Here is a 27527-nt window from a genome sequence, read left to right as displayed (position 1 = left end):
AGTAATCAAAAAATTTTTCTTTTCTGTCTTCCACTTTACATTTAACTTTTCTTAATGTGAAACTAGTATGTCTTGGAGTCTGTGGAAGTTTTCTGTACAGAAGAGTTGTTACAGGGAACTTTTTGAAGTGTGGCTAGAGAGTAATATGTAGTATAGCCAGTACTTCTCTCTCAAATTATAATTCTGGTTTGCTGTACATTTCATTTATGTTTTATATTCTCTTTTAATTAATAAAGATCCCTTGCCCATAGAAATCACTTTTAGATGGTTTTTGGGTGTTTCAATTAAATTAACCATTATATTTTTGGACCGCAGATTGGGGAATCTGGTTCTGTCAGCTATTTTGTAAATTAAGTGCTCTCTCTCTCTCTCTCAAAGTTAGTGTGCCTGTCTGTCTGTCTGTCTCTCTCTCTCTCCCTCCCCACCCCTTCTCTTCCTCCCTCTCTTCCCCCTAGTCCCTCTCTTCCCCCTACTCCCTCTCTCAATAGATTGAGTCTATTTTAATCTTTTTTTTGTGTTGTTACTGCTGCTAGTAAAGTCTTATTACTTTTTTTGATTACTTGAGTAGAGGGAATTCAACTCTGTACTTTAAAGTATATCATAATGATATAACCTAATTTTTAGCAGTAGATACATTTTCTTCTAATTCCTTAACCATAAAGCATGATTTTTCCCCTCTACTATGTAGAAATTTGCTGTATAGAGCAATTAGTTTTAGATCCTGAGCTTGCCTTTGAAAGTACAGTATAATTTTTTACAATAAGCCTTTAGACAAAAATACAACTAATTGAATTTAACAATCCTTCCTGAAAATGGAATTTGATCTCAGACATTTTTGTTCATTCTTTAAGGTATTCTGGTATATGAAGCTTCTGGGTTTTGCACAAGTTAGGTTTGTTTTTGTTTTGTTTTTGTTTTTGCCTCACAGTTTGCTGTTTGTCTCCAAGTTCTTTGAACACCACCCAATACCGCAGGAGGAGGCCTCCTTAGCAGAGACTACCCTTACGTCTGGATCATCCCCTTCTGCACCCCCCTCCGATTCTATTGGGTATGATTTGATTCCTGCTGTTCAGTGACATGCTATTTGAGCTGATTTCTTTGGCACTTTTGGTTAATTATAAACCTTTCCAACATTTGGATTGTTAAATTAAGGATTTTTTTTTTTTCAGGTAACTTATCACACCAGTCGGCTAATTTACGTACATTTGGTACAGATACACAGGGTTAAAGCTGACATAGACTGTTTTAGGACCATCCTTGAAAAAAATCAAGCAACAGATAATTTAGAGTCCCCGCCTTGTGATCATTGCTTTATTTTTAATATCAGATATAGAAGTATATGACTTCCATTTAGAAAAGTAACATTAACATATAAGATAATGGCCGATGATTTTAAAATAGTATATAATTATAATCTACAATTTATGATATATTATTTTAAACTTTGTGATAAATATTATCATGTTTACAGGAGAAGAGAGAATAGTGAGAGAGGGGTAGTCAACAGTTAATCAAGAAAATGGGATTTGAACTGGACCGTAAAGAATTCTAGAATCTGAATGAGCATAGGAAATAAAAGCATGGTGATGGTGGGGGCACGGGGGCAAGGGGAGAAGGGAGGTACAAGCAGCATATCTTCATCTTCTAGTATACCCATTTTCTTCAGATTTGCTAATAAAATTTATTAGATTTAATCCAGGTTTCTGTTTTTCTTACTTAAAGACCAATGTCCTTTGCGTACATATTTCTGACTTACTGTGTACTACATGTTGCTGTCATAGTTTTAATTCAGTAATTCAGTAAGTTTCAAGAATGACTTGCTGTCACTACACCAGATCAGTTGTGTTAATTAGACTACCCTATTCAGTTGTAGTAAATTCAGGCTTTTTCCACTTTTAAGTTCTAACTTAAAGTATGTTACTGCTTTGAGACTTTAAATCACCTCTAAGTAGTGTTTAAAAAGTCAGTGTACTTTCCAAAACTTTTTAAAAGCTAATATTGTCACTTTTACATTCTTTTTACCTGCTCCCAAAATCCCTTGCCAACGGCTTTTATTGGCTGTCTAAAGCAGAAATAAAGACAGCTTTGTCACAAACTAAAAATTTCTCAATTATCAGAATAAAAAGGACCAGTAGAACATGCTAATTTTCTTAAAGGCTAGTTCCATCAGCCTTACCTATAATTCTCATTGGGCTTATAGCAGTTTTTTAAAGTACATAATATATATTTTATTATTTTTATTTCCCTTCTAAGTGGATTCATTTAGATAAAGTCAAAATTTCTTTCCCTACCCTTAAAAGTGTGCTTCAAAGAAGCACAGATTCTTGGTTCAGATTCTATTAACATTTTATTTAGAAGCTTTTTGTCACTATTTGGCTTCTTTGGCTCTTTCAACCTTTATCTAGTCCTTTTCTACTGTATTTTCTTCTCATTCCTCTCTAAACCCTCTCCCGTCTTAAAAATGTCTTTTTATTCCCTCAACATTGTCTTTCTGGCTGTCCTATTAACCACTAGATAATGCTGGTTAGTTACAGAGTTCGCATAAGATGGGGTGCAACGATAACCAGTCTCTGAAGAGAGGCTGTTAGCACTGAGTCATTCATTGGTCCTGATGGAGCTCACTAAGACAGTCACACCTCGTCAATCAAGTGACACTCATTTCTTAGCTCCCCTAGGATATTCCTTCTGAGGGGCACAGACTTCTCACAGGTGTTTACAATCTATTCTCAAAACTTTAATGTGCTCTGTGAGTGCCAGGTTCATTTTGGGAGCAGTGAGAGATCATAGACTTTGTTATTTATCCACAGTACCAAAATAGGTCACTCTGTCACCTATTTTGATGGTTTCATCAAAAAGCAGTTTTTACAAATGTTTACTTTAATGCTTAATATATTATTTTCCTATGTGTCTTGTATCGATTATTGGGCATGGTAAACATTTCAAAATATGAGAGATTGACACTCTGAGAATCATCTTTTGAATTTGGAAATGATCTTTTGCTATTATTGTTCAGGATTTTAATTCAACTCTTGTATAAAGCAATAGGTATATCTTTTAGGTCCTGAAAAACACATGTATGTTTTTAAAAGATTTATAATTTCCTAATATTGATACTTCCCATAAAAATTTCATTTTAGTAACTTCAACTATCAAGAAATGGCAAAGGTAGAAAAATTGGCAGACATTATTCAGTCAGTGCCTACCTAGCGCATTTTTGTATAACTTTAAAGGACAAGAGTTTCTTCAGCTGATTAACAACAGGTAATTTTTAGCCATTTGTAGATTTCTCTGGAGTTTTCTGGATAAGAATCAGTGTTCTTATCATTGATACTCCCTGGAGCGTCTGCTCGAGCAAAGCAGCTTTGTCAGTGTTAGTTGCAAGCACATATTAGTTTTTTAAACTAACACTTTTAAAAGCCATTACTGCTGGATTTTTAATGCTTTATTTTAAAGATTTTATTTGAGAATATGAAAACACGAAAATCTTTATATCATCCATTTTTCTATGTTATTATCTCTATAAAGTTGCTCTGAATCTTATCTTCCAATCACTTGATTTTTCCAGGCCCCCAATTCTCACCAGTCCGTCTCCTTCAAAATCCATTCCAATTCCACAGCCTTTCCGACCAGATGAAGATCATCGAAATCAGTTTGGACAACGAGACCGGTCCTCATCAGCTCCAAATGTGCATATAAACACCATAGAACCTGTCAATATTGATGTAAGTATCCAGCAGTGCTCGAACTTAGAAAATTCAAATGTGTTTCTTTATTTTTTCTGCTACATTTATAATATAGATCAGAAATAAGTGCCATCTTTCATTTATCACATTTATTATGTGATAGACTTTTCATGAATTACAAATCAGAAAAGCCTTTTCATCTTCTCTGATGGCATAAAATATTTAACTGGCACCAAATTATAGAGTTATTCTCATTTTTTTCCTTATGACACCATCTCTGTAAAAGTCTTATCTTCATTTATTTAACAGATAATCCACTTGACCATTTTGGGGTAAAGAAAAAATAAGAATACACTTGCATATTTCCTATTTAGATCAATTTGAAATCTTTATCTAAATTTCGAAAAGTTTAACTTTGAGTTAAATAACCCTTAAGGACTAATCATTACTTTATGTACTTCTCATGCAAAGCTACCTTTTACCTTCTTTACTTTCTTGAGTATACCATTGGATTCCATCTCTACACAAGTCAATTATTTTAGTCTCCTTCTGGGGCTGGTCACTCTTGAATTTTTTTACTTTCCTGGTTTATCTTATACACTATAAGTTAATTATGTACATTAGTGTCACTTCTTCGATTTGACCTTAACTCCTGGACAGCAGAAACCATTCCTAATATAGTTCCCTAACATAGGAACTATTAGGTGTTAGTTGGCACCTAACATAAGAAGTCATCAAAAAGTATTTGTATTAGTAAAAGGGTTAGAAGACAAAGCAGAGGTCTGTTTCCCATAATATAGACCAGGGATCAACAAACTCTAAAAGGGCCACATAGTAAATATTTTAGGCTTGTGCGTCATATGATCTCTAATGACAGCTGTTGAACTCTGCCAGTGTAGTGTGAAAACAGCCATAGATAATACATTTTAAACAAATAGGTGAGGCTTTATTCCAGTAAAACTTTAGTAAAGCAGGTGGCCAGCCCATTGTATTTTGCCAGTCCCTGATATAGACAAAATAGAAGGAAGAGATGAGAAAAAAGATGAGATACGCAGGATCAATCCAAAAGGACTGGTTCATTCAACTATCAATGCATCATCTCAGTAACTGAAGAGAATAAAGAGCCCTTGCTATCTGAGCTGTGGTGGGGTTGGGATCACTTCTCCCAGAATTTGTACTTTAGAATAAAAAATGTGGGTTATCCTCAGTCTCTGTCTGTAATAAGCAACAAAACAAAAAAGCCACCAAATTTGTTTGCCTTGGAAAGTAATTATATTTATAAAGGAATTTGAAAACTGTTTCCCCATGTAAGCAGGATAGTGAAGTTACTGAGGGGTCATGTGTATGTTAGAGGACAAGGGTTGTTCTCATTATACCGGCATTCCTTATGTGAGTCCTCATAAGGTTGAGTGAAGAAGCAAAAATTATCCTAACAGGAAAATAATCACTAATTAACAGACTCCCTTAATATTAGTCTCCACTCACATATCCCTCCCCATTTAATACCAGCTTGCATTCCAGCCCTTTTCCATCACTATCCAACATTTCAGTGAAAACATAAAGCAGATTGATTGTGAATCTGACAACAAAAATAAGATTTTAAGGATTTTATGAAGACAGTGAAAAAGTCACTTGGTAGAACTACTCAAATCTTATAAAGTCATTGAGAAATAAGGGTACAGCAGAATTAAATTAGTCCAGTTAACAGTAAAAGAGAAAGTCTGTAAGGATGACAAGAGAATAGGCTTTTCAAGTGAAAATGATTTAAATATCATAGGATTGATGGAGGCCTTTGAGGGATTGATGAAGTCCTTTAAAATTTTTATAAAAATGATGATGATTGTGATGTAAAAGATGAATATGAAATTAAGAATTTCAATTTGTGCTGTCATAAGTTTGATATTATTACCAATGAAAACTTGATTTTTTCTGTATTAATTCTAAGGATTAGCATACTGTTGAAATTATAACTTAAAGTTTTGTTGAATGTAAAAGAAAATAAACTTCTTATAAATCTTAATTTCATTTTTCAAGATACATTCCCAAGTCAGACTTTCTTCCTATTTTTTACTATGAAATTTTTTCTCTATTTTTATTGGATTCATTTAAAGTAGCCTTTTCTTAATATCAATTTTTCTCAACTAATAAGGTCTTCTTCTGTCTGGCTAGACCTGAATACAAAGGAAAAAAAAATAGAGAGGGAAATATGGAAATAAGGAGATTGTGTGAAATAAGAAATCACATCTTATTTCTAGATCTATTGTCAGTTAGATCTATTAGATCTAACTGTCAGTATGTTCAAAGTTGTTACCTTTGTATTTATTGTCAGATCTATTGTCAGTTAGATCTATTGTCAGTATGTTCAAAGTTGTTACCTTTGTATTTACTTTCAAAACTAACGTTCTTTTAGACTATTTCTCTTTATGTCTTAGTGTTATTAAGTTTCTCCTATTCTCTTAGGCTTGAACATTAGGAGTGTCATCTTTATATCTTGCTTTTTCATCTTCCCCTATAAGCAAATAGTCATAAGGTATCACCTTTCCTTTTGATATACGTCTCAAATTTGTTATTACTACCACCATTTGGGCCCATATTTCTTCACTTGAACTACTTATTACATTAATCTCCTAAATAGATTTCCTGCCATTGATTTCTCTCTGCCCATTTCCATTTTTTATTGCTATTATCAGAATAATTTTTATAAAACCTCTATCATCATCTGTTCCTTTGTTCCAAAACTTTCATTTACTTCCCATTGAAAAATATAAACCTTTTAGCATTTCATTCAGTTTCAGTCATTTCATTCAATTTCAGTCATTATTTGTCATTTATTATTCCAGTAAACCAGATTTAATATTTACTCTGGGATAGGCACTGTGTCAGAATAGGGAATTAAGATGAATTAGCAGAGTCTTTGCCCTCAAGGAGGTCACAGTCTAATGGAAATGGATGAATCAGCCATACAAATAAATAAACACAAAATATACAGTGGTAGTTTGTAGAAGGGAATGATAAACCCTACCTGGTTAAATGTAGTAATGTTTAGCAGAGAAGGGACAACATTTAAGCCAGACTGTAGAAGATGAGTAGGAAGGAGTCGGAGTTTATTCAGTGCACTAGGTGGGGGTTTTAAGAAGGAAGGGCATTTGTTACGGAAATGGTATGTGCAGAAATATAGAAGTACCTTTATGTGGGTTGTAATGAATAGTTGGTATTGTAGGAGTTTAGGGTTCAGGAGAAGGGTGGGGAATGGTAGAGGATGAAACTAAGTAGGTAGAGTCCACACTGAGAGACATTATGTTATCACTCTGAGGTCACTATAGTAGTTGGTAATAGGGGGTCCGATAAACTGAGTGGGAAAGAAAGTGATCAGCTCTTTACTTTAGAAAGTTCTTTTGAATTAGTGAGAGATTTGATAGGCACGATTGTTAGGATGGATACTGTAAATGGCTACTGTTAATGCTTACTATGTGCTAGGTACTTTACTAAGTACTTTACATGAATTTTCTTATTCTGTCCTCACAAACACTTGTGAGTTAAGTAGTAGTATTATCCTTATTTTACTGTTAAGAAGATTAGATTTAGAGATACCAGGAAACTTACCCCAGATCACACAGGTGATAAATGATTGAAATGGGGTAAAACTTGGTCTTTCTTTCTTATCTCAATCACTGTTCTATATAGTAGTAGAGGAGAGAAGTGAAAGAGATGAGAGGTAACAAAAGATAATGCCTAGGGACTTCCCTGGTGGCGCAGTGGTTAAGAATCCGCCTGCCAATGCAGGGGACACGGGTTTGATCCCTGGTCTGAGAAGATCCCTCATGCCGCGGAGCAGCTAAGCCTGTGCGCCACAACTGCTGAGCCTGTGCTCTAGAGCCCACAAGCCACAACTACTGAGCCCGCGTGCCACAGCTACTGAAGCCCACGTGCCTAGAGCCATGCTCTGCAACAAGAGAAGCCACCGCAGTGAGAAGCCTGTGCACTGCAACAAAGAGTAGCCCCCTCTCACCGCAACTAGAGAAAGCCTGCGCACAGCAAAGAAGACCCAACGCAGCCAAAAATAAATAAATAAGAAATGGTGATTTAAAAAAAAAAAAAGATAATGCCTAGAGTTGTCTGGCTTAGGTGAATAGATAGTATTTATTCTATCCATTAAGATAGGAAATGCCAAAGGAAGAAGAACAGGGTTTGTAGAAATGAAAATGTTAACTTTTATTTTGGACATCTTGACTTTAAGATGTCTGTGGAACTTTCCTTGTTTAGAAGTCCAGTAGCAGTTGAAATAAGGACCTTGAGTAGAGATACAGATTTAGAAATAGACTATTTTTGTCAGTTGAAGTCATGGATGTAAGTGATATTACTCAAATACTATATGTAAACTGAAAAGAGGGTAGACATGCAACCCCAGTAAACATTAACATTTGAGATACAGGCAGAGACTGTCATTCTCTGTCTCCATTTTAGGCTTCTCTTCCTAACTTTAGCTTCAAATAAGTAAGAGAAAGTAGTGTTGCAGAAGCCAAAGGGAGAAAAGGGGACTTCAAGAATGCCTAAGTAGTTGATGGCAGTTGCCATTGAGACTCAAATGAGATAAGGACTGGAAATGACTATTGGGCAATTACAATGTCATTTTTACTTCATTGAGAGCTGTTTTAGAGGACTATTGGAGGATAGCAAAACCAGTTAAAGATGTAGGATTAAGTGCCAATTTTGAGAAGCTTGGCTATAAAGGAATGATGAAAGGGCCATAGATTGAAGCAGAGACTTGAGCATATTTGTAACTTCAGGGGAAGAAGCAAGTGAAGAGAGAGGTTAAAAAATAACAAAGAATAACTGAGGTAGTAAAATTCCTTGAACTTGGAAGTGATGTTCCTCAGAGGCTATGAGGAATTAAAGATGAACATAGCTAGCTCCGTAGCTCTTTACAGGCAGCATGACCATGGGCAGATGACTTAACCTTGAGGCCTATAGTGTCTACCCCTTGTAGTAATTTGAAAATGCTTATTGTTCTTGGCACAAAATAAGAATTCAAAAATTATAGCTAATATTATTATACAAATGTTTGTAGATATAGAGGCAGAACAGAATGTTCTTTGATAGTTTCTGTTTTCTCTGTCATGCTAAAAAAGGGAAGAGATATAAGTAAGAAAGGAACCCCATAGGAGATGGGCAAAAAGTTTGAAGTAGCCAGTATTGGAATGCTAGAAGATCCTATTTAACCTAGGTCACATAGATAAAGATTGTCAAGGAGCTTTAAGAACATATTTGAGATTGGAAAATATAAGTTTATGGTGGTTATTAGCAGTAGGTTGTCTAGAAGACTTTTTTTTTTTTTTTTTTTTTACCGCGCCTCTCAGCTTGCAGGATCTTAGTTGCCCGACCAGGGATCGAACCCGGGCCACGGCAGTGGAAGTGCGGAGTCCTAACCACTGGACCACCAGGGAAGTCCCCCTCTGCTTTTCTTTTCTGCATTCCTGTCTACCCCTCAAACCCCAGCACTTAGATCATCTTCTTCAAATGCTTCACCAATGGCCAAGTTCTATAGTTATTTATTTATCCTGTGAACTTAACGTAGCATGAAGAATCTTTTCACCCATACTATTTATTTGGCAATTAACTAAGCAACTTTGGCACCTTTTTTATTGTTTTCTTAAGCTTTTATTCTTACATCACATAATTTCTGTGTGTGTATATCTTTCTTACACTTAGATTATAAGCTCTCAAGAACACAAAGTTAGTGAGACCACCATGATTTTTTATATTTATTGATAGTCACACAACCCCTAACATTTAGCATCTTATTTGGAGATATGAGTATTTGTTGATTATTCTGTAGAAAATGTTAAAGGCTTTATATAATACATTGAATATGACAGAAATACATCTGTAAAGAATGTGCTCTTTGTTTTAGCCTATAAATGAAAAGCTGCCTATTTGCAAAGAGACTTTGAGCTTATTTAGAGACCTCATATTTAAGTTACACTGGGTAGATTAAGTTCTGTCTGTCAGGGTCCAAATTGCATTGCATTGCCAGTAGGCTCTTCCCCCACTGCCCTGCCCCACCACGTTGTCTGTTGTAAAAAGCTGTATTTTAATAATAAAGACAAATTTTTTTTCCCCCTTCTAGTGTGTCCTTACACATTTATATTTTTATAATTGTGTCAGTGTACATTTAATTTTGTACTCTTTTTTATTGTAAACATGTTTCATGAGTCAAGCTTCATAATTGTTTTAGTAGCTACATAATACTTACTAAATTGATACACTATAATTTAGTTAACCAATATGTCAGTATGCCTAAAATAGGGAAATAATTTCTGGTTTTTTAGTATAATGGATAATGTTGCACTAAACATCTTTGTGCATATCATTTTTTCTTCTGAATTATTTCCTTAGGAAAAATTCCCAGAAGTGGAATTACAGGATCAAAGGGTATGAACATTTTATGGCTCTTAATATGTGCCAGTAGAATTTTTTTTAAGAATTAATGCAGCCATTGGTTTTGAATGGCCTGAAATGGATTTCAACATTTCGTCAGGACTAATAATCCCTTCGATCTAGGGTTAGGTTGGCGAGTGCTTCAAATTTTTTATTTTATCATGTTCACTAGCTAATTCCATATTCTTTCTGTTTCGTGAAGTAATTTATAAGGCAGGTATTATTTTGAATTAACCTTTCTGTGAATGCTTAGTGGAAAATAAAATGTTTTTACTTTCTTACCATATGCTTTGATTAAATATACATTACTATTTATTTGTAGGACTTGATTAGAGACCAAGGGTTTCGTAGTGATGGAGGTAAGTAGTGATTTCAATTAAAAAAAAAAAATCAGGGAAAAATGCAATTGCTTTGCTGCTTGTCTCCTTTATATTTGCTTCTTTCATGAAACACAGACACAGAGAAAAATGTGCAGAGAAAAACCAAAAATTGTTTGCTTTTCTTTAGTATTTATCATTTATCTCTAATAAAATTTTAACTAATTCATAGCCGGAGAAAAAGAGAGGACATAAAAGGGAGTCTTAAATGTACTGTCTACAGTTTTTTAGATGTTGTTGTCAAGGAGAGATCCTTAATTATTTTACCCACTTGATTCCTAACCACCTCCACTAATACTTAAAGATTGAGCTTACAACCAGTTAAAACTCGACTCCCTACATCATTCTTGGGGAGAATCCCTGGGGTTGCCTGCTACAACTTGTCAGTTTGTTAGACATTGTCAGCCACTTCCCTTCAGCTTTCTAGAAGGCTTTGGAATATATACTTTATAGCATGGACCCCTAATAGAAAAGCCTAGTTCCCCTTTTACTAGTCCAGTAAATAAAATAAGCAAATGAGAAACTGAATTGAGATTTCTTACAGAATTTTCATCAGATGTTCACTCTAGCACACAGTGAAAATTGGGAGCATAGCAAAACATTACTTTAGAAAATACTTTTTAAATAAGATTTTACCCCCATAAGATTTTTCTAAGAGATGGTGTTTGAAACTATCTTGACGTTTTCTTCCAGGTGGTCCTTTATGCTTACCTCTTCAGCTGTCTTCTATTTAATAAGGAAGCCCTACAATACCTGCATATCTTGTTTAGAGTTGGTCTCTTCACTGTGACCTACTTTATATTCAAAATATCTAAGCCCAGACTCAAAGATACTTTATGTTGAATAAACATTGAGTAAACCATCTTTTGTTGTAATATTTATATATACCTGTGGACCTACCAAAATAATAAGCCTGCGTTATGTACTCTGGACTTAGTATTTACTATAGCATATAGTTGTAAAAGTTTTTTTTTTTTTTTTCCTGCTTGTTACTCCATGAACCCACCAATTAATGTTGCTGCCAGTTTGACTTTCATATGTCTTAATAGCTGTGGCTTTTGATAATTTTGCCCAATACATCCAGCATTTAAATGTTGCCATCCTGTTAGCATCACAGAGTTAACTTAGTCAGAAAAATTGCCTGCTTAGTACCAAAAATCAAATGCCATTTCTTATCCTTTTTGTGAATCACTTTATAAAGAATCATTGGAATTTTATGAAAATAAGCAGATTTTTTAGACATCCAGAATTATTTTGTGAAGCAGGCTTCAACTCATTTATTCCCCATGACTTCTTTCATTTCTTCTGTGTGTCTGTCTTCCTGTGTTTGCCTGCCCCTCTCTTTTTCTTCTAACAGCCCCTTTGAACCAGCTGATGCGCTGTCTTCGGAAATACCAATCCCGGACTCCCAGTCCCCTCCTACATTCTGTCCCCAGTGAAATAGTGTTTGATTTTGAGCCTGGCCCAGTGTTCAGAGGTAGTTGGGCTCTTCTTTCTTGTTTTCACCCAAAGCAAACTAAATATAAACAACAGATACTGTTTGTGCCTCACCCTCACAGTGTGTGTTTGTAAGTGTGAGAGTTTTCAGTACTAAATTTCTGCTTGGCCTGGCTGGAATGCTCTGAATGTGCTTCTCACACATACTCACCACCACAAGCTTCCTGTATGCTGTCTGTCATAAATTTTTAAAAGCAAGAAAATTCTGAGCTGAGATTTCCATCTTGTTTTTTGTTATATTACTTACTTTTTGGTCTTGATAATTTCTTAAACTCAGTGGGTGACAGTAAATAATGTGGGGAGGGGCTTCTTCAAGCTGAATTTATTTTACTTTAATCCATTTAGGTGATAACCTTGATGGCTGCTAATAATGGTTATCAGTTTTTTTGGTTTTTAAAAAAAGTGGAAATCCCTATTATGAGTTCTTACTAGACTTTTCGCTTTATTTTTCTGTAATATGTGTCCTTTTTTTTAAAACGTAGGACATGTATATTTTATATCAAAGGTAGGGAACTTAAAGAAGATTTGTAATATATTTGGGGTATTTTAGCACACTTCAGAAAATTAGGATTTATACTTTCAGTTATGCCCTCATGTGAGGAAAAAGTTAGCAGTATAATTTCACTCACATTTTATCTTTCCATCCTTTAATTACTCACATTTTATCTTTCCATCCTTTAATTATCCATCCTTTAAACTGATTTTTAAAAATTTAAGTCAAAATTTAGATGGGTGTCTTGCTGTAAATATTTTTAATGAATTATATTTACTGGCTTTTGCTAGTCAGTGTCTTTTAACTTATTCTGAATGTAGTGGTGGCATTTCAGATTTTTGCTCTCTCAGCCCAACTTTCTCAGAAAATCCATGGAATGGGCTGGTAGTTATAGAGTACTGAGTAGTGTAATTAAAGTAAGTGATACAATACAGCACTGAGTAGATCAGAATTGTGAAGCCTGGGTAAGCAGTTAAGGCTTTATGATGTTGAAAATTATCAGTGGAAGGCAGAATATGGATTGTGCTCTAATTAATAGACATTCCAGTTACCATTTTCTTTTAGAAAATTGCATGTGAGGTCATGGAAATTCCACATGATGACATATGTGGTGTAGTAATGAGAAAAGTTCTACACAGTTTTAACATTTAAATGTTGCCATTAGTATTCTGATCCTTGTTCTTTGAAAGATAGTGACTTTTTAACTAGAGAATAGTTATCTACTTTTTAAAAAAATTGAAGTCTTTTTGTTCTGTATGTGCAAACATTACCTGACATCTCAGTCCTACTTAGCTATACTCAGGCCCCACTAGGAGTCATTGCCCTGAACCCCTCTGAACCAGGTGCTTTCTGTACATGAATTGGGATTTTTGCTCAATCAGCATTTGGAAAAAGATCCATCAGAAAGGTATGCAACCCTGCCAACTGAGTCCATTTTCAAAGAGTGTACCCCTTGGACTCATTTGGCTGATAGAATTTTTCCATTTGTAGTAACTTGGCTGAGAGGCCATAGCACTTACCTTGCCCTCATTTTATAGGCAGAGATTTTTCAGAAAGTCTTGAGAAACCTGCTTGGCTTTGTTTGCATTAACTTTGTTATGCAGGTAAAATTCATCTTTGTTTAGCAAAATAAGCCTCCAGGAACCAATGAAAGTGACCAGTATCTCTCACTCTTAAATAGTACAGTATGTAGTATAGGATTTTTAAAAATTTTAGTGGCTAATACGAAAGAGCCAGGTAATGTCAACATTATGGCCGTTATTAGAATATGTTTCCATTTGGGGAATTTCTATCTTTTTATTCTACTGATAAGCTGTTAAGGTAGCATAATTTAAAGTTTATTTTATATATTCGCTTTTAAGTTGATTTTGCTTCTTGTTTTTTGATCAAAGAAAAAACTTGGGCGTATTTTTTAGTGTTTATCTCTTATTTTAAAAAGATTATTTTTCTCCTAGACTCTGCACCAATAAACAAAGTATATATCTGTAATCAGACGTTTTAAAGGTCATGAAATTGACCAGAAAGCTAAAAGTATAAAACTGAAAGAAATTATAGTTTTTTAATTTAAAGCTAGTCACCAAATGAGGCTCCTTTTTTGCCTGTCCTTTCCAAATGGTCTGTATTAGAACATATACTGCATTTTTAAAATAAGTCTAAATCTCCCTCTGCCCTCTGCCCCCAATAAGCTAATGTACTTGATCCTCCTTTAATAGATACATTTCCCTTTCACTAACTTAGGATCAACCACAGGTTTATCTGCCACGCCCCCTGCCTCATTACCTGGCTCACTCACTAATGTGAAAGCATTACAGAAATCTCCAGGACCTCAGCGAGAAAGGAAGTCATCTTCATCCTCAGAAGACAGGAATCGAATGGTGAGAGTATATGATATCTTTTTTCCTCTAAGTTCTGTCTTCTTAGAAGTCATAGGCAAATGTATTGTCACCTTTTAGATATATGATATATAGTGGCATATATGTCCATATTTGACACAGAATTCCCATAATCAAATAAATTTAAGAGCTGATAGTTTTTCGCTTAAAAACAAAACACAACACTCATTTTTGCTCTCAACTCTAATATAATTGAGTAAAAGGCAGTTTTGGAAGAGCAGGAATAGTGTTCTGTTTCTAAACTATGGAAAGAGAGTAAGCTAGTATTTTAGGAGGCATGATTAGGCATGTATGTTCTAAAGAGTTGGTCTGAAATACAAATATCTACCAAAGGACATTCTTCCCTAAGGAAAAATTGACTGTCTGCTGTAAATTAAATCTATATTAATAACTAATCATTTTAGCAATAGTATATGTTGGATGTGTGGGTCCTTTATCATCCCAAAGTGATTGTATATGTTGATAATTTTTTTTGAGAGAGATTGGGTCAGATAAGATATATGAGGAAATTTAGCACTGACTGGGAGAAAGTAATTAGATTATCAACAGCCATAGTACGTTAACTTAACTTTTTGGCCTTTGGAGCCAAAACTAGTCACAAACGTATAGCACTTATCTTGCTCCTAGTAGTCTTCCAAATGATAAAAAAGCCGCTTTATTTTATTGATTTTAATAATAAAATTTAATAATAGTAACATTTCTGCTCATACCCAATAAATAATTTTTATTTTTTAATAAACTATTTCCACCCTAATACTGACTTAGGTCTTAAACTTAAGTTCTATATTGTAAGAATCACCCTTCTATTATTCCTCTAGAGTATGGGTTTTTTTTTTTTTTTTTTCCCAAAGTTCTTGCTCTCTTCCTAACTTATGTCCCTTTCAGGAATAGGGAAATGTACTTAGTGTGAAGCATAAGATTTTCCTTTTTTGTTTGCCTTGGCTTGACTTTTGCACTATTTTTATCAAGAAAACACTTGGTAGACGGGATTCAAGTGACGATTGGGAGATTCCTGATGGGCAGATCACGGTGGGACAGAGAATTGGATCCGGGTCATTTGGGACAGTCTACAAGGGGAAGTGGCATGGTATGTATGTAATACAGTGACCTTGTCACAGATTATAATAATAGAATATAATAACTTTTATAAAAAAATATCAAAGGGAGTATTCACTCTTTGCATCATTAAGGTAATTTTGATCAGATGCAAGAGTCCTCCAAAGGTTTATAACAGAAATTATGGGAAATAAAAACTGGATTCACAGCAGCCAGAAGTTTAATCATTATACTACAGTAATAATTTTTAAAGATGATAATCCTCCAGATGAGCTAGTCCCCAAGATTTGTTTTTATTTTTATAAGTCTTTCTGCTGGTAATTTTATTTGTATTATAAACCACAAGTAAACATACAAAAAGAGTACTTACCAAAGGAAAGACTGGGCAGTAAACATATAAAAAATGTTCAGTCTCACTAGTTGTGAAAGAATTACAAATTCAAAAAATAGAAATCATTATTGCCTCTCAAATGACTTATCTTTCTTTGAAAAGATAATCAAATGGACCAAGTTTTTTTTTTTAATTGATTATATTTAGAGTTGTGATTGTAATGCTGCTGGTGGAAACATAAATTGCTATGAATTTTCTGGAGGGCAGTTTGGCAATACATATGTAGAGCCAACAATTCCATTTGTAGAACAGGAACAAACGTGTGTGCAAGTATATTCATTAGAGATTTGATATTAATGAAAAATGGAAATAACTTAAGTGCTCATTAATAGAGGAAGGAATAAATAAATTGATAACCTCCATATATGATTATATAGAAATTAAAATGGTATGGAAGATGTCTATTTTATGGAAAGGTGTATGTGGTACATTTTAAAAGCAGCATGTATAATATCCCATTTTATGATGCTACATATAAATATGTATAACATAATTTTTTAAATGACCATCAGTATTTTAGTATATATCTTTTTAGGTTGCCTTTTTCATATGTATTTATAAATATTTATACTGCATACATATAAAAGCCTAGTAGGGTATACATCAATAGGTTAATAACAATGGTCATTTCAGAGTGACATGATTATGGGAGATTTTAATTTTATTCCTTTTGCTTTCAAAATGTTTAATTTTTTAATTTTAAGTTTGATTTTTTTTTTACTATAAGCGCTTTATTTGATAATCAGGAAAAATCAGTAAGTTAGTTTAATTATATTGAAATATACATGCGAAAAAGTACACGTAAGTGTACAAGTAGCTAAAATTTCACAAAGTCAACACACTGTTCAATAAACAGGACATTACCAGCACTCTAGAAGTCCTCCTTATGCCCTCTGCCCCCAAGGGTAACCACTGTCCTGACCTAAACAGAAATAATACAGGATGTACTCCTTTGTATCTGGTCCTTTTTACTCAATATTGTTTATAAGATTCATCTATATTATTGTATGTAGTTGTAGGTTATTCATTCTCTATATAGTGTTCATTGTGTGACTGTAGCATGACTATCTACTGTGTGATGAGCACTTGAATAGTTTCCAGTTTGGGGCGATTATGGATGCTGCTTCTATGAGTATTCTTAGTACCTGTCGTTTGGTGAACACATGTGTCCAAGTTGGTTGGTATATACCTAGGAAAGAATTGTGGGGCCCGTAGTAGGTACTGCCAACAGTGTTTCAAGCGGTTGTACCAATTTATACACCCTTTGGCAACGTGTAAGAATTGTACCTGTTTCACATAGTTTTGTGTTTTTTAAATAATTTTCCTAAGTGAGAAGCAACAAGTGATCCATGGATTTGAAAAGGTGTTAAATACTCTGATAAAGAAGTCTGCAGTTTTCTATTTCAGCCAAGTTCCATTGGGCCTGTCAACTGCAGTTTTAACATTCAGTTAGTGAATGTGTCTAATTTAGTTTTGTTAAATAACTAGGAAAATATCATGGGTGTTTGATTGGTTAAACTAAATTTCCAGGGGAACAATGAGATTGGCTATTTTTTTGGATTGGTATTTTGAAATACTAGTATAGGAATATTATTGTTAGTTTAGTTTTTATCCTTAGAAAATTAATGCAGTTTAAGAAGTTAAGGTATAATTTATTTGCAGTTTTATAATGGTATATTTTTAAGGCCATGGTAATTAGTGAAAATACCCTAGATTTTTTTATATTTTTAAATTTTAAAAATTGGAATGACATTTGGAATGGCAATTACCTTTTAGGTGATGTGGCAGTGAAAATGTTGAATGTGACAGCACCCACACCTCAGCAGTTACAGGCCTTCAAAAATGAAGTAGGAGTACTCAGGTGAGCTTGTGTGAATCACGTTTTCCAGAGAAGTTATCTTGATCAACTTGTGTTTTCCAGCGGTAGCCACTGTTAGCTTTACAGATTTACTTAAAATGAATAAAACAAAGTTTGTCTGAGTATATTTTGTCTTTAACTGTATTCTTTTAAGTGGTATGCAATATTATATGGTACAGCTGATAGAAATATTAATCCTAGAGTGAATTAATGGAAATATAGTGTTCTGATCACGAGAAGTAATACTTCCACTTATGGAGACAATGCTCTCAAAATTCTAAGCTTATCAGAACACATTTAGAGATTGTATCAAGCCCTGGAACTTGAGGAAAATTAACAAACTAGAATGTGTCCAGGCAAGGACAACTTAGATGGGGAGGATTCTGGAACTAGTAACTTAGGGAGAAAATAGTCAACAGAACTGAGAATATTTGGGTCCAGAGAAGGCTGTTAACGTTCAAGAGGGTGTAAACTTACTCTGTTTCATTGCAGAGAGCAGAAGAGGGAATCCAGTGGCGGAAGTTGTAGGAAAATGATTTTTTCTCAACCTAAACTTTTGCTAATACTAGAACCGCTTTAAAAGAAAAAAAAGAGGGGACTTTCCTGGTGGTCCAGTGGTTAGGACTGCGAACTTCCACTGCAGGGGGCACAGGTTTGATCCCTGGTTGAGGAACTAAGATCCCACATGCCGCGCAGTACAACCAAAAAAATTTAAAAAAGAAAGAAAGAAAGAAAAAGAGTAGTGGGAACAGGCTACAGTCTCAGTGATAAACTTCCCATAATCGAAGGTATTTAAGGAATCTCTAGTTGCCTGTCTATGAGGTATACTAAAAAAGATGTTTATGAAAAGGGTAGGATGTTAGACTAGACAATTCCTAAAGTCTCTTCTACATTTATCCTTCTGTTGGCTTTTTTAAAAATACCTTTCTCTGACAACATCTTATTAATAAGTAGACTGCTTCGGCCCTCTTTTTTAACATTTGCTAAAGTTTATCAACATTTAACTATTTACTGTCACATTTCTTTTTACAGGAAAACTCGACATGTGAATATCCTACTCTTCATGGGTTATTCAACAAAGCCACAGCTGGCTATTGTTACCCAGTGGTGTGAGGGCTCCAGCTTATATCATCATCTCCACATCATTGAGACCAAATTCGAGATGATCAAACTTATAGATATTGCACGGCAGACTGCACAGGGCGTGGAGTAAGTTCCATTCTGTTAAATCTCTTGTAAGTTACGTTTGAAGACCATTGAGGACAGTTTAAAGGTTTTAGCTATTATTCTTTTGACTTACATCTTCAGTTACTGTCCAGCAGCATGTAGACACTTCTAACTAATGGCTAGCAATATGATATTAAGAAACAAAATAGTCTCTCGCTGGTATAGTCTTCAAAACATATGTCAAATATTTGATAATAAATATGTGACTACAAATTTATGTTTAGCATGCTGTAGTTTAGCTAAGCAATAGGGGCTCAAAAGACAAAAATAGGCCAAAAAAAAAAAAAAAACCCACTAAAAAGTCATTAACAGTTATTGAAGTATATAAAATGATTGTTAGTTATCCTTTCAAATTATTTTTTCCATGTACCCAGATTTTCTATTGCAGAATGATCATCTGCATGAAGTAAAGTAAAAGTAAAGTAAAATGAAAGTCCACATTTTGATCCTTTTTGAGGATTTCAAGTTGACTTGTTCATATCCATTGAATTTTGCTGTGTAATTTAAAAGATAAAAAGTTACTCTATAAAATTTATCATGAGCCAAAATAGGAAACTGACTACGAAGGATAAATTTTGCATGCAAGTACAAATAAACAGGTAAATCAAAAGGTAAAATTAAATAAATTTTGAAAGCACTTAGATGAAAAAATTTAAGTGAATAAAATATGTTTGAAAGTTCCATAGGTAGTTTAAAAATATGCATGTGTCTTAAGTTAATTTAACATTTTATAGTATACAAATGGCTTTCACATGCATAGGCAATTATGTCATCTAATCTTCATAATGTTATGAAGTAGATATTTTTATTTTATGTTTACAGATAAGGAAACTGAGGCTTCTAAATGACTTGTCTAGACTCCACATTTAATAAGCAGCAGCAAAGGTGTTTAACTCAGAATTTTTGACTCCCAAACCATTATTCTTTCCCCGTAACCACTATAACCACTATACTGCTTTTACATTATAAAATTAGAATAAAAAAGGTAAAAGAGTATACGTGGACTAATGCCGAAAACTCTGACTCAGGATCATTTATGGCAAATAAGCATAGAACCAAGACTCAAAACCGGATCTAGCTGTTAAATCTTCCCACTGTCCTACCCTCTCTGTCTCAAAACTAGACAATGTATCTGTAATTTAGATTGTTTATAAACCTGTATTCAGCCAAAATCCTTATTGCAGCAAATTATTACCTTATTCAATAACATTACCACTTATCCAGTAGACTTAAAAACAATCCCACCTCTGAATCTGAATCTGAATCTGTTCAAATCTGAAAGATTATATTAAAATCTTGCAAAGAGGGGCTTCCCTGGTGGCACAGTGGTTAAGAATCCGCCTGCCAATGCAGGAGACACGGGTTTGAGCCCTGTTCTGGGAGGATCCCACATGCCGCGGAGCAACTAAGCCTATGGGCCACAGCTACTGAGCCTGTGCTCTAGAGCCCGCGAGCCACAACTACTGAGCCCACGTGCCGCAACTACTGAAGGCCGCGCACCTAGAGCCTGCACGCCGCAACAAGACAAGCCACCACAATGAGAAGCCCGTGCACCGCAACGAAGAGTAGCCCCTGCTCGTGGCAACTAGAGAAAGCCCACACGCACAGCAATGACGACCCAACGCAGCCCATTAATTAATTAATTAATTAATTTTAAAAAAAATCTTGCAAAGAGTAAACCTTGGCCAGAATGGTAAACATTGAGAGAGAAACAAAGCTTGTTCTGCTCCCACCCCACCAGTCTCTTTGCTGTTTCTTCAGCAGGCCAAGCATGCTCTTTCCTCAGGGCCTTTGTACTTGTTATTTTCTTTTGGGGATAAGTACTCATGCCACAAATATTCATAGAGCTTCTCTCTTTTATGTCTCTGTTCAAATGTTGCCTTTTAAAGGAAGCCTTCTCTGATCACCTTATATAACATTTTCCTGCCCCACTCTGTCACTCTATACCCCATTCTTGTTTTTAACACCCAATTCCATATAACATATTTGTTTATTGTTTGTCATCCCCACTAGAATACAAGCTGTACAAGAGCAGGGGTCTTGTTTTGTTCATTGTTTTATCTCTAATGCCTAGAACAAGGCCTGGCCTATGATAGATACATATTACAAAAATTTAAAAATGAAACCATGATTACACACAACTGCATATTATTGATAGGTTTACCTTCCAGAAGAGAAAGCAGTCACATCCTTGTCATACCAAAACTGAGAAATGTCAAGAAAAGGAAAAATAGTCAAAGAAGTAATAAAAGAATAACAGAGGGGAAAATGCTTTTGCTATATACAGAGGCAACAGAGAATAGTATTAAAAATTGTTTTAGAAACAGTAATGAGGCAGTGAAGTGCCGGTGTCGATTAAGGTAAGAAGTGACAGGAGAGAAGAACACTATCAACTTGGAATCGTTCTGTGGTCTGGGGAATAGTTAGTTAAGAGGCAATATTTTCCCCTTACTTTACAGTTTGGGATCGATAAGTATAAAGTTTTACAGTCCATTAATTTCTCTAAAATACTTTGCTTACATTTTTAAGTAACACTTACTATATGATGAGTATGTCTGGCTCTGAATGTAGATCATCCCGTCAGTTTATCCTATATTTTAATAGCTGAAAAAGTATTAATTATAAAATGTAAGCCTTCTAACAGAGTATATTTTTTATTACCAGCTTAAATTTAACCAAAGAAGATACAATTCCCTTTGGTTCTTTATAAGACAATATATACAACTGGGGTTAAATGTACCAACACATCTTTAGTTTCTGAAGGCTTTGGCAGATTGCAAATCCTCTTATTAAAGTGGCTATGTGATTTTCAGGTTAAGGTGACAGGTTTTTGCTCTCTTGAAACGCCACCAAAACTATAATAATGAAAATTGTTTTGAAGCATGAACATATAAAGATGGAGAAAACAGAGAGGAAGAAAAGAATAGCAGTAACATTTTAGAAGCTAGAAAGCAGATGGAGAAGTGATAATGGACATAGTACACCCAAAAAAACTAAATTATTAACTGACTGTGGAAAAATGGAAACCACCCTGATTTGTACCACAGAATTCTCAAGTCTCAAGAATTGGCACTGTGAGGTTATCTCTGGAGGAGGAAGAGTACATAAATGAAAAGGCCTGTCTGAAGTGTTTCTCTAAATCCCTTCTCCTGCTCTGTGCCACTGGGTAGATACCCCATCCCTGCCCTGGCAGTACACTGGAAATGTATCCTCTGGAGAGGGGAGAAACTCTCTGGACCCAGGACATAGGGGGAAATTGTGGGGGGGCGGTGGTGAGTGACTGCTTACTGAGTGATGAACAGAGAGTTCCCCAGTACTCTCTTTTCATTTGCTTCCCGGACTGCTGGCAGCCAAACCTTCCCCTTCAGGCAGGAGATTGGAAGAGTTTTGTCTGAGGAATCTTATCAGCCAAGAGTAAAGACCCAAAGGTAGTGATATCAGGGATTCCACCTAGATGGGAGTACATGGGAGTTCAAAAACAAGAAGCCCGTCTGTATGCTCAAAGCTTTCCGTAGCCTTTTAGTCTCAATCTGAGTAAAGACAAATTATCTCTCAATTACCAGACATCAGAGGGAAAGTCTCTGATGCCAGTGAGAGAGAACAAGTGGGGGAAAAGGCCACTAGGAATAAACAAACACAATGCAAGGAGAAGAGATACCCACCCCCCCAAAAAAACCCTATCAGTTTTCTCAGAGATAAAAGAAGATTTTCTATCTATGAAACAAGAACAGATGCTTTATAAGGAACATTCAGATAACAATTTAAAATGTTAAAGTGCTGATATTTACAGTACACTGGAAATTACTTTCCTTGCAATTATTAAACTTTTAAATGTCGGGTTCCTCTTCCCTTGTCTTCCACCATCATTTCACAAAGAACAGAGCAGGCTAGATGTAGCTGACCAGTAACTCCATAGACTATTTAAATAGCTGCTTAATAATGTACTTCTGCACAGCCCTCATTTCAAAATAGTCTGCCCCCCTGCATGATTTCCAGATGCTGTTGAAAGTGATCTTTTCTACTTTGCAAAATTAACTCTAAAGTCACAGGGTATAAGCAGAATAAGAGCATCCTATCTCATTGTATAAAGTACTAAGGTCACAGTCATTCATAAGATAAAAACTTTAGTAATTAGGAAGGTTGAATCATTGGGACTTTCAAATATGTCACCTTTATTGGATTATAGAATATAAGCACATGGTGAATGAGTGACATTTCTCCTGTGTGGTTCTGTTCTCTCTCTTCAGTAAAAGATCATTTCTGATTCCTAGGTTAACTTTAAGAGAGCAGAGCTATTCTAGTGGTAGATAATTAAAGACTCACTCTTAGGAATCAGGGTTCATGTGGTATGTTTATCATCTTCTCACCTGATAGTCATTGATTCAGCCTAAGGGCCAGGGTATTTTAAAGAATAATGTTAACTAAAGAAATTTCAGGGCTCGTCAGTCTATCGTGCTGTTTCTTTGCAGGACTTTTCATTTCAGTCTAATATTTGTTCATAATTTTAAATTTAGCTTTATTAGAAAATTGACTAAATGTTAAATCAAGGAGGCACAAAGAAAAGGTTCTGGTCTGTTGTTTACTCACAGGAGTGTTATATTCTGTATATAAGGTGATTAAAAATAATTTGGGGATAAATCCTCACAATTTACTTTTTAAAATAATGAAGCGTATGCCTCCTTTTACTCATAAGTAAACCTAGTTACAGGAAAGATAGAAGGATGAATTGAAGCTGAGAAGATGGTGAACATGTATTAATGATTGAAAATAATTCTGATTAATCGAAGAATTATTATAGCAAACGTCATTTTCTGGTAGATAAAAACAGTAATTGAGAGGAGGATGCTGATAATCACAAACAATGCAAATTAAAAGAAGTACACTATGCTTTACCCACTGGAATTGGCAAAATTCCTCAATTCTGGCAAGGTTAAGTGTTGATAAAGGTTAGGGGAATTGCTTACTGGGACACTCCTGATGGCAACCAACCACCCTGGGGACAGTTTGGAAGTATCTGTTGAAAGGTGAAGTGTCTGGTCTACTCCCAAGAAACACCAGCTGTTGTTCCAAGAGATGTGTATAGGAAGAGATGTATTACAGGAAAATATATAATAGTGGAAAATTGGAAACATAAATGTCCATTAGTAGAGGGACACATATGTGCAGGGAAAGAATACACAGCAGAAATGAATAATATATGTAATCAACATCAGCTTTACAATATGTCCAATGAGAAAAGCAAGCTGTAGCATGAGACCATTTAAAATTTTAAAAACAAAACATTACATATATATTTTTTAAGTCTTACATATATGTATGTAGAAGTATTAAAGCAAAGATTAGAAGGTATATGCCAAGCTCAGTAGTTGTTGTCTCCAGGAGTGGCAAAAAGGGGTCAAGATGGGGATAGCTATCAAGGAGAGAGGGGCTTTAGCTTTACCTATATAAAGTTCTCGTGGTTTCTGGCTGTTAATTAGAAAGATTCTACAGTTGTGTTTTACTTTCACAACCTTTTTACAGGTATAAATTTTTTAAAAAGACAGGAGGCAAATGTGTAAAAATTTAACAGGGTTAAGTATGGTGAGAATAAGTGATTTCTACATTAGCCTTTGTTGCAGTTTTTCTTAATTTCAAATATAAGGTATTATAAGGAAATACATAATCATTATAGAAAATTTAGAAAATGTAAACATAAATAAGCACCAATACTCCACTGAGAGAGAAGTACCATTAGTGTTTTGATGTGTAGTATTGTGTATCTTTTCAGAATTCTGTATTTTAATACTGTATACAGTGGTTTGTTGTTGTTTTAAATATGGAATCACACTGGTTTTACCTTTTTTTTTTTTACTTGCTCTTATTTTAGACATCTTTACTGATCAATAAATATTATGTTCTGACTCCAGCTCTGATACTACTAGTAACTCACTCTTTTTTTTATACCAACTATGTTTTGTGGTTTTTTATATACCGTGATATATTTAGCAGTTACGTAATACTTTGTGCCAGACACTGTTCTGTGTACTTTATATATACTATCTCAATTAATCCTCAACAACCCTGTGAGGTAGATCCTATTATTATCCCCTACTTAACTGATGGAGAAACTACAGTTTAAAAGGCCAAGTGACTTGCCGCAAGCCTTTTGGCTTCAGAGTGTATTTCCTTAAACTCTACACTGTTCTGCTTCTTCAGTTTAGTCAATCCTTTCAACACCTCAAGTGGGCCCTTAATGCCATGCAGCAATCATACTTTACCTTCCCTGGTTTTTTGCTCTTCCTCTCTCGTAGACACTGTCATACTTCCTTTATCCTCAGTTCTCCAACACCTCTTCTCCAAGAACTGTCAGCTGGTAACCTTGCTTGCCATTTCATTAAGAAAATTAGAAGCACCCACCACAATATCTACCTACCTACCTACATTCATGCTCAGTTTTTCTGTTTTATCACTCAGAGTAAAAGCCAGTCCTTCAGTTTTGTGCACTAGATTCCATCCCCTTTCTCCTGCTCACTGACATCTTTTGAGTGGCTCTCTCCTGTACATTATCAGATTTTCCTTTTCTGCTGGATTTTCTCCCATTTTAAAACATCTTTCTTATCATGCACATTTGGAAGAATGTTGACAATTGTTGAACCTAGGTGGAGGGCACCAGGGTATTTATTGTACTCTTCTTTTAATTTTTCTCTATGATTAAAAATGTTCGTAATAAAAAAGTTGTGGAGGTCCCTTCCTTGATCCCACTTCCCTCTGAAGCTATCACCTCATTCCTCTTGTTTCTTTTATAGTAAAACTTCTCAACAGAGTTGTTGATATGCACTCTCTAATTTTCTTCCCTCCCCTTTTGTCTTGGACTCCACTCCAATCAGGCTTTTTTGCCCCTGACACTTCACTGAAATATCTCTGAATAAGATAATTACCATGTTGCTAGATCCAAGGGTTAAATACTCAGTCCTCAATCTTTTTGACCCATCAGAAATATATAATGCATTTGATCACACTCTTTTTCATGAAACCTCTTCTTAATCCTTTAAACTCTACCACCTGGGAGCCTTTTCAAATGACACATTTTAGGCACCACCCCAGATCTCCTGAATTGAAGACTACATTTTAACAAGATCCCTAAGTGATTTGTATGCATACTAAAGTTTGAGAAGCACTACTTTAAATCATATTCTCCTGATTTTCCTTCTCCTTACTGTCTGTTCCTTCTCAGCTAGTTCTTTTTCAACTCCTTAACCTCTCTAAATATTGGAATAGTCCAGGGATTACGTTCCTTTGGTAATCTCATCCAGTTTCATGAGTTAAAATACCATTTAATTACCTTTTCTATTCCAGTCTCCAGCCAGTTCATTTCCTCTGAACTCCAGACTGTCATATCTAACTGTGTGTGCTCAACATCGCTTGATTGTCTAATGGACATCTCAAATTTAACATGTCTGATTCTGAGGTCCTGATCTTTTTCCTCAAGCCTGCCCTTCCGACAGTCTTTTCATCTCAGTAACTGGCAACTCTGTGCTTAGGCTGCTTATGCCTGACATTTTGTACTTAATTTTTGACTCCTTTCTTTTTCTCATACCATACAACCAGTCTATTAATCAACTCCTGTTAGCTCTATCTTTAAAGTATATCTAGACTCTTACAGCTTCTCATCACCTATTCTGCTATCACCCTGATGCAAGCCACAGTTATTTCTTGGCTGCATGAGTGCCTTGCTTCCACCCTTACCCACCTTCGGTTTGCTCTCAGCACAGCAGCCAGAGGGGTCCTTTGAAGACTTTGGTCAGGTTGTGTTGCTCCTCTGCTCCTCCAGTGTCTTCACATTTCATGCAGAAAGGAAGCCAAAGTCCTTATAATAGTCCTTGTAATGCGACCACCACCACAACCCTCCCTCCCCGACTGCCGATTTTACTACCTCTCTCAGCTCATTCACTACTCTTCTCCCTCTTGCTCTTTCTGTTCCAAGCCAGTTTGCCTTCTTTGCCATTCTTAGAACATGGGAAGTACGCACCTGCTGTAGGACTTTGCCCTTGCTAGTCCCTCTGCCTGCTGTGTTCTTATCCCATATCTGCATGACTCCCTCCCCTCCTTTGAATCTTTACCCAAAATGTCCTTTGAAAAGAGGCCCTCCCTCGCCTAAAATTACAACCCCCTACAACTTAGCATTTTCTGTCTCCCACCTATAGAATACAGTATATTCTACTCATGCATCTTTTTTATTTTCTATCTTCTATACTAAAATGCAAGCCCCTTGAGGGTAGGGATTTTCTGCCTTATCTCCAAGACTTAGAACAGTTGTTGCTTAGCACATGGTGGGCTTTCAATATATATGTGTTAAATAAATGAAAGAAAGAACCTATGAAGGTGAGCATAATTATTATCTCCATTTTACAGGTTAGGAATCCAAAGCTTAGAGAAATTATGTCATGTACCCAAGGTCGTATGGCTAGTAAGTGATACAGTTGGAATTCAAAGTGAAATCTGTACACTCAAAACCCATGCCCTTCCCACTATGCCTCTCTGGTCATGTCACTCAGGTCCTCTGGGCTCTGGTTTTCCCATCAGCATAAGTGGAATTATTGCCTTTTTGCTTGCCTCACAAAGAAACACAAAGGTTA

General features: G+C 35.3%; 1 protein-coding gene across 3 annotated transcripts in view; it reads left to right on the top strand.

Annotated features, from left to right (window-relative positions):
- Window positions 1-27527, top strand: part of BRAF (B-Raf proto-oncogene, serine/threonine kinase) — a 156871-nt gene that overhangs the window by 96250 nt on the left and 33094 nt on the right. For all 3 annotated transcript variants that reach the window (XM_068549578.1, XM_068549577.1, XM_068549576.1), the window contains exons 7-13: window positions 929-1048; window positions 3566-3722; window positions 10444-10480; window positions 14226-14362; window positions 15350-15467; window positions 17604-17688; window positions 18718-18894. In XM_068549578.1, the coding sequence (XP_068405679.1) occupies window positions 929-1048; window positions 3566-3722; window positions 10444-10480; window positions 14226-14362; window positions 15350-15467; window positions 17604-17688; window positions 18718-18894 (831 nt within the window). The remainder of the gene's footprint in view (window positions 1-928; window positions 1049-3565; window positions 3723-10443; window positions 10481-14225; window positions 14363-15349; window positions 15468-17603; window positions 17689-18717; window positions 18895-27527) is intronic.

The sequence above is a fragment of the Eschrichtius robustus genome, chromosome 8, assembly GCF_028021215.1.
Source record: "Eschrichtius robustus isolate mEscRob2 chromosome 8, mEscRob2.pri, whole genome shotgun sequence".
NCBI classification, from domain to species: domain Eukaryota; kingdom Metazoa; phylum Chordata; class Mammalia; order Artiodactyla; family Eschrichtiidae; genus Eschrichtius; species Eschrichtius robustus.
This window is presented reverse-complemented; position numbering and strand designations above follow the sequence as displayed.